This window comes from Nicotiana tabacum, chromosome 8 (assembly GCF_000715075.1).
Source record: "Nicotiana tabacum cultivar K326 chromosome 8, ASM71507v2, whole genome shotgun sequence".
Classification (NCBI taxonomy): domain Eukaryota; kingdom Viridiplantae; phylum Streptophyta; class Magnoliopsida; order Solanales; family Solanaceae; genus Nicotiana; species Nicotiana tabacum.
The window spans coordinates 206,257,625-206,271,035 of record NC_134087.1 but is presented as its reverse complement, the minus strand read 5'-3'; the positions used below and the strand labels follow the sequence as shown (position 1 = coordinate 206,271,035).

Below are 13,411 nucleotides of genomic sequence, written 5' to 3'. Positions count from 1 at the left end.
TCTCTTATCAATGAGGTATTCAAACATCATCTCCGAAAATTTATTTTGGTTTTCTTTGACGAAGTTCTAATTTATAGTACATGTTTGGAAGATCATTTAAAACATTTGGATCACTTGTAAGAACTCATATATTGTCAACCCAAAAAAAAGTCTTTTTAGCTTGAGGTCAGTTAAGTATCTTGGCCATATTATAACTAACAATAGTATTGTAGTAGATCCTGAAAAAATTAAAGCTATCACCAAATGGCCAAAAGCAACAACTCCTAATGCCATGAGGGAGTTTTTGGGACTTTGTGGCGATTACAGGAAATTCATTCAACGCTATGGAAAGATAGCTAAACATCTTGCACAAATGCTCAAAAAGAATGCAAGAATAAGGGAAAGAAAATATCGCGGCTGATGCACATTTCCTAAGAAATTCTGATGTTGATGGCAGTTTGAAGGTCATTACTTTACTAGTTCCAGGGTGGCTAGAAAGAATTAAGGAAGAGCATTCGAATAGCCCCAACGTCCAACATTTGGTTCACTTAGTACAAGATGGTGAAGCTATTGGTTCCTGGAGTTTTCGAGATGGAGTGTTGTATTTCAAACGACGTATTTATCTTGACGAGGAATCTCCCTCACTGAAGGTGATTATTGAACAATTCCATAGTAGCAACCATGAAAATCTTCATAAGACAGTACTTCATCGTATTCAGACAAGCTTTTATTGCAAGGATTTGAGGAAAAAGGTTCAAACAGTCATAGAAACAGCATCTTGCAGAAATAGCAGGGTAAGATTGCGTACAATAAACTCTTGTGGTCCGGCCTTTCCCTGGACCCCGCGCATAGCGGGAGCTTAGTACATCGGGATGCCCTTCTAAGGAAAAAAGTTCAGCAATTTATTCGTGACTATGATGTTTGTGAAAGATCATGTTGAGGGAACTGGCCTGCTAGAATGGCCTCTCCTAGAATGATCCCGGCCATATTTACTATGACATAGAGCCAGACCATCTTCAGGATATGTCAATGACATAGCATTATCCACTTCATTTCTCCAAGTAGTTATTTCTTCACTATGTTCCCTTCTTCTGTTAGATAATCCCACCTCAGTGATCACTTCTTTCTCCAAATCAATAGTTACAAAAATATCCGAGCACGAATTATGAACCCTTCTCCAAGAATTGCGATTCAAAGAGTAAATTTCGTGAATCCACGAATCGGGCTTTCTCTCATGACTTACTATCCTCACTACTTTATAATCATTGGTTTTAGGAACAAAACCAAAGCCAAAGGTAAAATCCCATATGAATTTTTGGCCTAGGCATGCAAAGCTTTGAATTCTTTAGTTAAAGGATTCCATAAGTAGACATAAGAGACATGGGAATATAAAGGTCCACAAATCCAAAGTATACCATTAACAGGTTTCAATAGCACATATAGAGATAGCAATTCTATTGGAATCTTGAATTTCCAAATCACATCACGGGGGCTTGTAACATCATTGTAACTCAATAGTGTGTAATTTTTTTGAGAAACTACGTTGATATGAATGGCGATTTCGGGTGTGGATAATAGAGAACGCCATGATTTGCTAACGAGGCAGATTTGGAAGAGATTTAAATGGCAATCTGTTGATGTTGTTGATTATAATGTCGAACGGCAGATCAGTAAAATTAACTTCCCTTTGAGATGAAGAAGAAAACGTGAAATTCTTAGGTTTATTCACTGTAGTTGATCTCCATATGACAATAAAAGGTGCCATAAGAATTAAGAATTCAAGAAAGTAATTTCCCATGGCCATAATTTACAGATCTTAGAACTAGAGCAGCATTTGAGGTACATATATATTTTCATCAAATCAAATATATTTAATCACATTTAATCTTGAATTTATTAAAGCATATATTCGTTAGAAAGATTCACAAGAAAGTGAGGTGCTAAAAAAATGGAGAGATTTGGTGGGGAAGCTTAAAAGGAGGGATTTTGTTATCACTTTGGAAACAAAAAGAATAACAGCTTAATTTAGATAAAAATGGCAAGAAATTGTGGCTTAATAGTTGGAAGAATATAAATATATAAATAAAACAAGTAAGTTTGTGATAGTGTAGTCACTATCCATAAGGAATTTATGACACTTACTTTTTATTCAAAATTTTCTGTTATGCTTGCATCAGGATAGATTGTCTACATCACACACCCCTTGATGCAGTCCTTCCCCGGACCCGGGGGAAATGCGGATATTTCGTGCATCGCGCTGCTCTTTTTTTTACTTTTCATTCAAAATTTTGCAAAGTCGACTGATATGCAAGACGGTAAAACCTTTACCATTCCACGATACGCTTCGGTGATATCTTTCGTTCTCTTAGCATGTAGTAGTACATTATTACTAACTAATTTACTAAATAATACGTAGTAGTAAGAGGTGGGCATAATTAACCTAATGTTGAGCAAACCATAAATTGGAAATGACACCAGATGGCCACTTTTAAGCATGCTATTTTAAATATATTCACAATTTACAATGTATTTAAAGATTAGCCAATTTCGCTCAAACTTCAGGATACGACTTCCTAGGGTTTCAACCACAAAACTCAAACTTCAGGACATCGTGTCCTAAAGTTTGAAAATTGTATCCTGAAGTTCAAATCTTATGTCCTGAATTTTAAATTAGTATTTCAGTAATTCAGAACACTTAGTCCTGAAGTTTGGGTGAATTTGCTAATTTTTAAATATATTGTAAATTGTGAATATATTTTAAATAGTTGGCTTAAAAGTGACTATTGTTGCACTTAGCCCAATGTGAAGCAAAAAAAAAAAAAAAGGAGGCGAGGATGAAACAAGAGCAAGGCAACTTTTTTTTTCTTTGTAATATCCTTTATTCACAAATTATGTATACAAAATAATAACATTAGCTTAGGCTATGAATTTTTATTTTTTTACATCATTTATATTAACACAACAAACAATAAAATACATTCTTTTGGGGGGTAAACAATAAGGACCAAACTATATTCTATTAAGCAGATTTCTGTCATATCTCTCTCTTTTTGAAGTAGGCTGCAGTCAAATCAAACTATTTAGTTGTTTTGTAATGGTGATAGGACATTTTTGCGGTATTCAGCCAAACCCCATAATGGATATATATTTCTGTATGCTGCATAGTGTAACATGCAATTCTTCATGAAAACACCAGTAATTTCCTGCACATATATATTAAATACAAATAAGATAATATTTCGATAAGACCATTTTTTTTAATAATCGAGAAATTAGAAGCACGGATGCCCTCGTAAGGATTTGGTGGGTCTTATGAGAGGTAGAAGTAAGCCAAAGAAGTATTGGGATGAGATGATTAGACAAGATATGACTTTGCTTTAACATGATCCTTGATAGGAAGGTGTGGAGATCGAGGATTAAGGTTGTAGGTTAGTAGGTAGTTGAGTGTGTTTCGAGACGATTCCAGTGTTATTTGCGGCAGTCTTGTATTCAAATATTGTAGATTTCTAATCACTACATGTTGTTCTTTTTGCCTTGTTTTCTTTTATCTTATTCTTGTTACTGCTTGTTGCTACTGCTCTATTCTCATTCTTGCCAAGGGTCTATTGGAAACAACCTCTCTATATTCATTGTAGGGGTAACGTCTGCGTACTATCTACCCTCCCAGATCCCACTTGTGGAACTATACTGGGTTGTTTGTTTGTTGTTGTTGTTGTTTAATAATCGAGAAATCCCCGAGGGCCTTTGGTGACGACTTTTATCCTTTGTTTAGCTTTTAATTTGTAGACTAATTACCTGCTGTGGGAAGTCACCATCTTCCATCTGAGAATTAATCAACAGCCTTGCTGCGCGGTGGAGCGGCCTTGGATCTCTGCCAACCTGTCCAAATGGTAAAGATGGTAAATTACTATTTTGAAGAAGAAAATGTTTTACTATGATTTTGGAATAAATTAGCATTTACTAGTAGTAACAAGGAATTTACCTGGCCAGAGTGAATCAATCCCATCAATGCCCATGCAGTTTGTACCAGATTTGATTTAGCTGTTTCAAGTTCTCTATATACCTGTTATGATCAAATACGAAGTTGAGTCACAGTAGTCTTTTCCACAGTTATCTTTAATTTTTCCTCCTCTTCTCTAAGGGGTACGCGAATTAATAGAAAATATAGAAAACCTCCAATGTTAGAAAACTTGTTCTAAATTATTGAATGTTGGCATGAAAGGGTCGGAAACAGCCTCTCTACCTCACAAGGTAGGGGTAAGGTCTACGTACAAATTACCCTCCTCAGACTCCACTTGTGGGATTACACTGGGTGGTTTTTTTTGTTGTTGTTGGCATGAAAGGGATCCAAAATGGACCGGTATGATTATTGAGAATTCATATGGTCGACCCTAACTACATAAAGATTGAGACGTAGTTGTTGTAACTGTTGTTTTACATAGCTATTTTGCTTTTACATTACCTTGTCTGGGCAAGAACGGTAGCTTTCGCCCCAACCACCATCAGACCTTTGTGTTTGTAACAGAAATTCAACGCCTTTACGGACAGCTGCACAGTTGCTGTAACTTTTGCCTGCTGCAGCAAGCCCTCCAAGCGCGAACCAGGAACCATATGTGAAGCACACACCCCAGTTACCATACCTGTTAACATGATTGCTCGTGTCATATGTTGTCGAACTATCTGTTGTAAGTTCAAGGGGTTTCGGAAGAAAAATGTAATATACCATGAGCCATCAGGCATCTGTACATCTTCAAGATATTTAACAGCATTAGCAACAAAATTGTCTATCGCTTTTGTTCGGTGTCCAGGGTACAGCTTCTTAAACAGAACAAGTGCTTGAATTGATGAGGCAGTACATTCGACGTACCTGGATTGACATTTAATTAGCGGCATGTAAAATGGAGACTAACAAGGAAAAGGGAAAGAGAGGAACTAGAGAAAGTACACTTACTCGTGCTCAATCACAATGTCCGCGAAAAATTCAGTAGGATTGAGCAGCTGTCGGTGCATAAAACAGAACAAGAAAGTTAAAGCACGGAGATAGAATTCCTAAATCATGAACTTCAAACTCAAACGTAACGATAGTTTTACATGGCAGAAAAGTTACCTCCAAATATTCCGAGGCCCCTGCAGGCTCCCACGCTGCTAAACCCCCATTTTTGCTCTGCGATTTCATTTAAATTGGATCTTATTACTAATGTAAAGTATAGGTTTCTATTGGAATTTTTGAAGAAGTAGAATAACTTCAGCTTAAATGACTAATGATTTGAGGACACATTTTTCAGTGTTTACCTGTAAGGAAAGAATGACATTCACTGAATCATACAGTCGAGAAGGTTCCATTGCCTCACCAACTAATTCAGGAGGCATTGTAGAGAAGAGAAGGCAACACTAGAGAAACAAACGAAAGAAGAGTTCAGGCAAATTTACGAGCATTATCTGATCACTTTTTCTGCAATTACAAGAAGTGGAAATTTTATTGCATGGAAAAGTTAGATACCTTTAGTGCTTCAGCAGTGCAATCAGAGACTTGCCATCCATGATCTTGATCTGAAAACGTCCATGATCCTTTTGAGATATGCCGATACATTCCTTTGAAATCACCAGAAGGATCGTCCTTCACCTGCAAGAAGTCGCTTATATTAATAAGGCTCAGTTGAAAAGGAATTTTTTGAGAGAACAGTCAAATACAAAGAACAAAAGTTCATGATTTAAACATCCAAACCTGAGATTCTTTTATAAAGTTGTGTCCTCTTTTAAGAGTATCCGCTATCTCATCATTCATCTCACTGGCCAATAGTGCTTGAATAGCAAAACCAGTATCCCATTCTTGACTACCAAAACTCTGCAATTCAACAACAAACACTTGGAAATTTCAGCAACGATTCTTTGCATCAGTTAAAAGAAGTAAAAAAGGAGACTAGATTTTTATTTTACAAACACGCGTTAAGTGCAAAAGAGATCCTATTTTAACTTACTGTGGTTTGTGACATAGTATAATTCAGATCTACCAACCTGCATTTTCATTCCATCTTCAGCTACCCATAAATAATCTGGGATTCTAGCAAGATGTTTTTTGAAATAATCGCCGTTGGGATCCTCAACCCAACAAGCAAGCATGCACAATACCTACACCATCCAAAGTGTGACATCAGTCAAGGCATTAAGAAAATGCATGTAGTTTTGTTATCTGATAAAAATGAATTAGTTGCCATACTTTTTCGACACATCCAATGGTGATGTATCGACTATTCTCGTCTTCATAATGTATGTGTTTCATGGTCACTTCAAGAGCTTTATTTCTAAGCTTGTTGAAAGGCCAACGGGTCAATAGAGGCTCGGTACATATGTAGAGACTGTCCCACATCAAATCTTGAACCAACGGATGAGGGTAATAAAGATCCTCCTGCAGTAACAAGTTTGTGCTTGAGCATTTTAAAGGGATGTTGATGTACATATTATCTTCAAAACTGATGCAGTGTTATACCTTTGCACATGAATGGCGTACTTTTCTCCAGTTAATTTCATTGTATGGTTGATCATATAACTCTTCCCTCAGTTGCAAAATGAGAGGTGTGATTGGACCAACAAATCTCTTCCCATAGAGATAAGACATTGGCATGTAGACCATTCGACAGTAACACCACATTTTTGCTGCATTTAAATTGAGAGTCAAAATACGAGGTAGATCGAAATGTAGCATAGCAAATCCTGAAAATTATTATGTGTACTAAGTACTAATGCATGAGCAATAAAGAATTAAATTGACCAACCTGGATGCATGGGAAGAAAAGATGGAAGAATCCAAAACTCAGGGGGCATTGGGTTGGTTCCTAACCACTCAAAAACTCCAAGAATCTATGAAATAAGGGAAGTTTCTCAGCAAAAAGAAGGCATATATACATGACAGTTGAAGGTTCACTTGACAATAGGAATGATACGTGACACGAAATGGCTACTTTACAATGGAGAATGACATAATTTACTGAGTTTAACTTTTATATACTAATTGTGTAAAAGAACTTTACACTATCAGGTCACATAAATGATAACTATAGTTAACTGTCCACAATAAGTGGGATTAGTAACATAGAAATGAAGGCAGGTTACCTGCTACAACAAGTTAAAATACACTAATAATGTAAAAAATTTCAGACCATCATGTATATAAGTTAAATCCTAATATATAATAAATATAACGACATGTAACACTCTACTATAAGTAGGAATCAGTAACTTAGAAAATAAGGCAGATTACAACAGGTTAAGATACACTAATAGTGTTAAAAAAGTATGTCCACGGTAAGTGCATATAAGCTAAATCCTAATTTATAATACTCTAAAAGAGTTCTTAGTATAATCATACCGAGAGCCATGTTTTACCCCAGGAAGGAATCGCGGTGATGCTACCATGATCAAGAATCCATTTCCTTGCTCTAGCACAAGCATTGTTTTCGCCACCATCCGGTCCTTCCCCGAGGATCCTCATGCAAATATAACTCAATGCTGTACAGAACATGGTACTATGACCTTCTATGTGCAAACCCCATCCACCATCTTCATTCTGAATAACCCAGGAGGCCGTTAGTATTTCAGAAATGAGTTTAACTTTTATATACTAACAAGTGTACATTGTCTAAAAGTGAAACATTTTATACTGTCTGCGTATATAAGTTAAATTATTTAGGAATCTGCAAAGCAAACTTTGGTAGAATAATATATATAGTATTCATTGGAACATTTTGTCAAGTACCTGGTGACAGTATATATACCGAAGAATTTCCTTCCGATGTTCAGATGGGAATACAGTATTAAGATGACCTGTGATATACATACACATAACCTGCATTTTTTTCCCCAAGAAAAAGAACAAAGAATTAGCTTTCTTCAATACAACGTACAGGAATTTTTTTACACTATAACCTAAACATAACTACAGATTCATAATGTGAGATAAGTGACGTAGACAAAGTAACATGTTACAACATACTTATTAAAATAAACAGAGACAATTTTAAATCCTTTTACATTGTTGATTACACTTGGAACATGTCAATTTCACACCGCTTTTCGCTTTCCATACTTCTTCTTATGTTCATCTTTCAGACCGAAGTGATTTAATTGGCTAATTATTCAATGTAAGGAGCGCTTGAAAGCACGAGCTTGAGGTATTCCAAAGCAGTGGTAAATGTGTCTGATTGGTACAATTTGGGCCTACTACATATGTTAAATCGAAACAAATCCTCGGATGTCTAAATGAAAAATCGTGACAATTTTAGGTGTCTCTATATATTCAACGAAATCTAAAACGAAACATACCAAAGGTGGAAGAAAGAATAAAGGACCAGCATTTTCAGCAGGCCAATGACCATCACTAGCTTGTAATGCTGAAAAAAAATGAACAGCTCTACGTAATGAAGTTGTGGCAACTTCATCTGTAATTTCTTCTCCTTCTTCTACTTTTACTGCTGGAATTGTCACTTTGAAATTCTTCTCTCGAAGAAACTGCATACATAGGAAAAATATGTCATTTAAATTATTTTTACAACATATTGCCTTAACAATAAAGAGTAACAGAGCCCGAATTTAAATTTTATAGGGTTCTGTAGTTTAAAATAACGACTTCCTCTGTCTGTTAACCGAGGTCTAAATTTAATATTACTACATAAACAAATAAGACAAGAGGGGTTGCTCTGATCGTAACCCCTACTTTCAACCGAGAGGTTGTGAGTTCGAGTCTCCCAAAGAGCAAGGTGGGAAGTTCTTGGAGGGAAAATGTCGGGGGTCTATTTGGAAACAGTCTCTCTGCCCTAGGGTAAGTCTCGTATTTGGAAATAGTCTCTCTACCCTAGAGTAGAGTAGGGGTAAGGTGGGGTTATTGGGTTCCCTCGAACCCACAGCTTTGGGTAGTCAAATGATATAATGGTATATAATTTCTTAAGTTTGTGAAAAATCACAAGTAGATGGATCAAAAGTGCATATCTCGTATAACTGAAGGTTAAATTTGCTTATCCAAATATCATGAGGACCAAAATAAGAATTTATTGATATTTCAGGGATTAAAAGTGAAATCTCCCTGTCAAAGTTATATGGTGATATTTTGATTGGACATAAAGTATAAGAAAACAATAAAGGACTTGGAAGCAAGTCAAATAAATACTCATAATTTGTTGAGAAAGCGAAGAGAAGATAAATTATTAACTCAATGTACAATTAAAATAAATTAATTGAAAGTCTTTCACAAGTATGTTGTGTTCTTGGAGACCACTAGAGTAAGAAAACCAAAAAATTTCATAAAATAAATTACTACTTAAAGTTGCAGACAACTTAAGTGATAATTACCGGGAGAATCAGAAATAGCCAGATTTATAATTGGTAATTGTAAAAATAGCCATAATTTTAAAAGTAATCGATATTTAGCTATTTTTTTATGTAAAGATAAAATATGAACAAAAACACACCTAAAAATTCGGGAAAAAATTCAGCATTATATGCTGGCGTTCGAGTTTTTTATATATGAGATTCCAACATAATGTACTGGAATTTCATAATATGTTGGAGTTCCAACATAATATACTGAAAGTTTATACGCAGGAGTTCCATAATCCAGCATATCAATGCTGGAAATTTTCGTATGGTGGAGTTCCAACATAATATGCTGGAACTTTATACACAGGAGCTCCATAATCCAGCATATTATATCGTAACTTTCCGTGCTTCAGTAAAATAGTGGTTATTTTCAACGACTTTGCAAATGCTGCTATTTTTTAATTACCAGTTCGAAAACTGGCTAGTATATCCTATTTTTACTAACTATAGCAATAACTATATATATAAAGATAGACGGTATATATTCATTGAGTTGGTATAAACGTCGTATTATTTACCTGCAGTCGCCAAAGAAGATCTCCACTAGGCTTGACTTTATACCTATTATTCCAAAATTGTTGACGAGCCTCTTCAATTTCCTTTCGTTGTTCTGGTGTTCCAGCATTTGGATCAAACTCCCACGTTTGACGTCCTACGTAGTTGTTTGTGCTGTATAAATATGGTCCATCTTGTCCTTCTGCAATCTTCAACTTCCACATTTTTATACTTTCTTCTAGCTTTTACTCTCCGAGTTGCTCTAAGAAAAAACCAATAAATTATACGTCAAGTTAGTGACGAAGTCAGAAATTTCACTACGAATATTTTATATATATAAGAAGTAACGTTTGACTTATATAAATAATATAATTTTCCGACAAAAAATGTTGAACTGACCACCCTTCGTTGGCCGTAACTTTCATGTGCATCAAGACAGTACAACATAGGGGCAGAGGCACAAGCCTTCCAATAGATTTTGCTCAAACAATGCATTTGTTATTTAAATTCATCAAATATGTACGAATACTAAATTTAGAACTCTAACACTTGAAATCGTATTCTAAAATCCAGAACTCATGCATAAGACTGAAATGCTGGCTCCGCCTCTGGTACTACCACATAATCAAGGTTTATAATCTAATAATATAAATTAGAATCTCTCACACAATAGTTGTGAATTCGGTCTTCACTATCTCCGATTCCCATGTATAACTACTACTATTGCTGTTATATCTCAATCCGAAATAAATTGATTTCGACTATATAAATTCTCACTGACCACGTAACGAAAGAAATTTAACAAAACCTACTACCCTTTTAATCAAACCCATGAAAAAGGTCCTACAAGTCTAAAAAAATATCATGCAAAATTAAGATGAAGTGAACCAAAATGCTTTGTGTGTGTGAGAGAGAGAGAGATTTCTATACCTGCACGTTATGTAGAGATTAATGGATATGGAAATAAAAGGAGATGACTCACTTAAATAAGAGGAATATTTGCTGAAAGAGTGTAGGTGTAAAAGGGATGAAATGAAATCTGGTAAATTTGTTAATTTTCTGTTAAAGACTCACCAAGTTTTTTAGGGGGAATTTGGAGAGAAAACAATATACGAAAAAGGATACCTTTGTTTGGTAGGTTTCAGGAGATAATAAATTAATTATGATTGTGTTGTGAAAAACGTGAATGATCTATGCAACTATTTATACAAAATTAAGGAAAGTAATTAGGTTATTTTTCATTATATTATGATAATGAATATGCCATTTATTGGCTTTTTTCCTCTTTCTTTTTGTCTTATCTTCTTTTGTTGCAGAATTAATCTTCGATTTTGTAGAGTTTAAATTATTTGATTTGGTGATAATATCAAGTGTAAAATAGTATATATAGGGTAGCCTAGTGCATGGCCGAATCACAAGGGTCTGTTGTACCCAGCCTTACCCAGTGCGGAGGCAGGATGTCCACGAAGGAGGTTCAAAATTTTTTTTCCGTAGCTAGTGGTAATTGAACCCATAACCTTATGTAGATTTTGAACCCCCTTGACCACTAAACTACACTTTTGGATTGTGTTAAGGGTGTTCAAAACTTAATATATAGAGATAAAAAACAGATTTTGCCTTATATATACAGTGTAATTTTTCGGCGAAGGGTGTTCGGATGAACACCCTTGCGCCCCCCTAAATCCGCCCCTGGCCTTACCCTGTATTTTTTCAAGAGGCTGGTCACATGACAGCAACTTTACCAGTTATACCAAGGCTCCCCTTCTAAATATATATGCGTATATATATATATATATATATATATATATATATATATATATATATATATTTGTAAGACACTTATAAGAATTGATTGAATTTATTTTCACTTTTCTTTTCAAGTCGGTAGTTCTAGATTTTGAAGCATGGTGCAAAGTTTGTTAATAATAAAGTGAAAGAAAAAGAGGTTTTTAATATAAACCAATGCATCAGTCTATCATTTAACCACCAACAAATATTAGATATTTATCATTTTCATGCTAGTGACAGGCCTTTAATTACTAAAAAGGCAAATTTTCGACATATTTTTCGTCGAAAATTCCTTTATGATAACTCAATTTTCGACGGGACGTTCGCCAGAAATTCGTTTTTTTTAGTAGTTATATAGACAACTTAAATCTAAAAAGTAAGCCAAGATAAAAGGAGACCAACATGTTTGTTTTAAAAGTTCCTATATTGGTACACTTCATTTAATTTCTCAATTAATACATTACCAAAATAATACACTTCATATAATCTCTTATAGATTACAAAAATCATATATAATTATTAGAAATATTAAGTTGACAGATATACACAACAATAATGGGCAAAAGTTGAAATGAAACTGTAGTAAGGAAAAACTTTATATATATTTGGTATATATGTAGAACTCTCTATTAATTTAATTTGAGTGAAATTCAAAAATAGTAAGATTTACATGTGGTAATTGAAAAATAGCCATAGTTTCAAAAGTAATTGAAATTCGGCCATTTTTCATGTGCAGATAAATCTGAACGAAAATACTGTTCAAAATCCGAAAAATATTCCAGCATATAATGTACTGGAGTTCGAATTTTTTACATGTGAACTTCCAGCATAATATACTGGAAGTTCATACACATATGCTCCAATCTCCAGTATATTATGCCGGAACTTTCCGTGTGCTGGAGTTCCAGCATAATATGCTGGAAGTTCATACACAGATGTATCAATCTCCAGTATATTATGCTGGAATTTTCCGTGTTACAGCAAAATAGTGGCTATTTTTTAATAACTTTGCAAAAGCTGGCTATTTTTCAATTATCAGTCCGAAAACTGACTAGTCCGTGTTATATTCACATTTAATTTATGTAGTATATTTTTCAACGTGCAAGATCTAAATTCCATTTTTTAGAGGCATTGGAATTTTAGATAAAACAAATTTGTAGCATATAATAACTGAAAGACAAGATTTATAGCATCTAGTCTAGTATAAAACAAGAGCAAAGAATGTACTGCGTGTATCCCAACCACTTACCTTATTAAAGAATTAATTAGATTAACTTGTTGTTTTGCGGATAATTTATTATAGTTTATTCCAAATTATCTTTCGCCGAAATTGACACGTGATCGCATTGATATTGTAAGATGAATAAGTAATATTTTACTTGTGATAGCAAGTACTGAAACTATTTTTCAAAATAAGTAATTGGTTACATATTTTGGGTAAAAATACTTAAAATAATTAAGTAGCCTAATAAAAGGGCGTTTGGACATAAAAAATGTGAAATTTCAAAAAAAAAAAAAAGTAAAAAAAGATATCAAGTGAAAATAGTATTTGAAAATTAGAATTGTGTTTGGATATAAATACAAACACAAGTAAAATTTAAAATTTTCATGGTCAAACACTAATTCAGAAAAAAAAAATGAAAAAAGTGAAATTTTTCCTATGGCCAAACGAGCCATAAGTGTGTGATAAGAAATCAAAAAAAAAAAAAATTGTTAAAAATATCCTAATTCCCTTACGTTATTTACAAAAAACATAAATTAATAATAATTTACATGAAAA

General features: G+C 34.2%; 1 protein-coding gene across 4 annotated transcripts; it reads right to left on the bottom strand.

The window, feature by feature from the left end:
- Positions 1-2,834: 2,834 nt before the first annotated feature.
- On the bottom strand, positions 2,835-11,202 carry LOC107762781 (beta-amyrin synthase). Of its 4 annotated transcripts, none has more exons than XM_016581180.2 (19): positions 10,243-11,202; positions 9,867-10,105; positions 8,299-8,484; positions 7,733-7,822; positions 7,346-7,543; positions 6,753-6,837; positions 6,467-6,633; positions 6,197-6,385; positions 5,995-6,108; positions 5,705-5,824; positions 5,480-5,602; positions 5,272-5,370; positions 5,087-5,143; positions 4,931-4,977; positions 4,703-4,846; positions 4,442-4,619; positions 3,962-4,042; positions 3,775-3,858; positions 2,835-3,182 (listed from the first exon to the last, which is right to left on the bottom strand). In XM_016581180.2, exons 2-19 carry the CDS (start codon positions 10,065-10,067, stop codon positions 3,060-3,062), a joined length of 2,286 nt encoding a protein of 761 aa, XP_016436666.2. In that variant the 5' UTR covers positions 10,068-10,105; positions 10,243-11,202; the 3' UTR covers positions 2,835-3,059. The 4 variants fall into 4 exon arrangements, with proteins under 4 accessions (XP_016436666.2, XP_016436651.2, XP_016436658.2 ...); XM_016581165.2 differs by having other exon boundaries at positions 10,774-11,019; XM_016581172.2 differs by having other exon boundaries at positions 10,826-11,016.
- Between the last annotated feature and the right edge of the window lie 2,209 nt (positions 11,203-13,411).

What these genes read in the sequence shown, in the direction of transcription:
- LOC107762781 (XM_016581180.2), bottom strand. Translation starts at nt 10,067, where the DNA reads ATGTGGAAGTTGAAGATTGCAGAAGGACAAGATGGACCATATTTATAC. An exon ending in GGGCCTCGGAATATTTGGAG is followed by an intron (nt 4,978 to 5,086) that starts GTAACTTTTCTG and finishes ATGCACCGACAG; the next exon opens with CTGCTCAATCCTACTGAATT. An exon ending in GACATTGTGATTGAGCACGA is followed by an intron (nt 4,847 to 4,930) that starts GTAAGTGTACTT and finishes ATGTCAATCCAG; the next exon opens with GTACGTCGAATGTACTGCCT.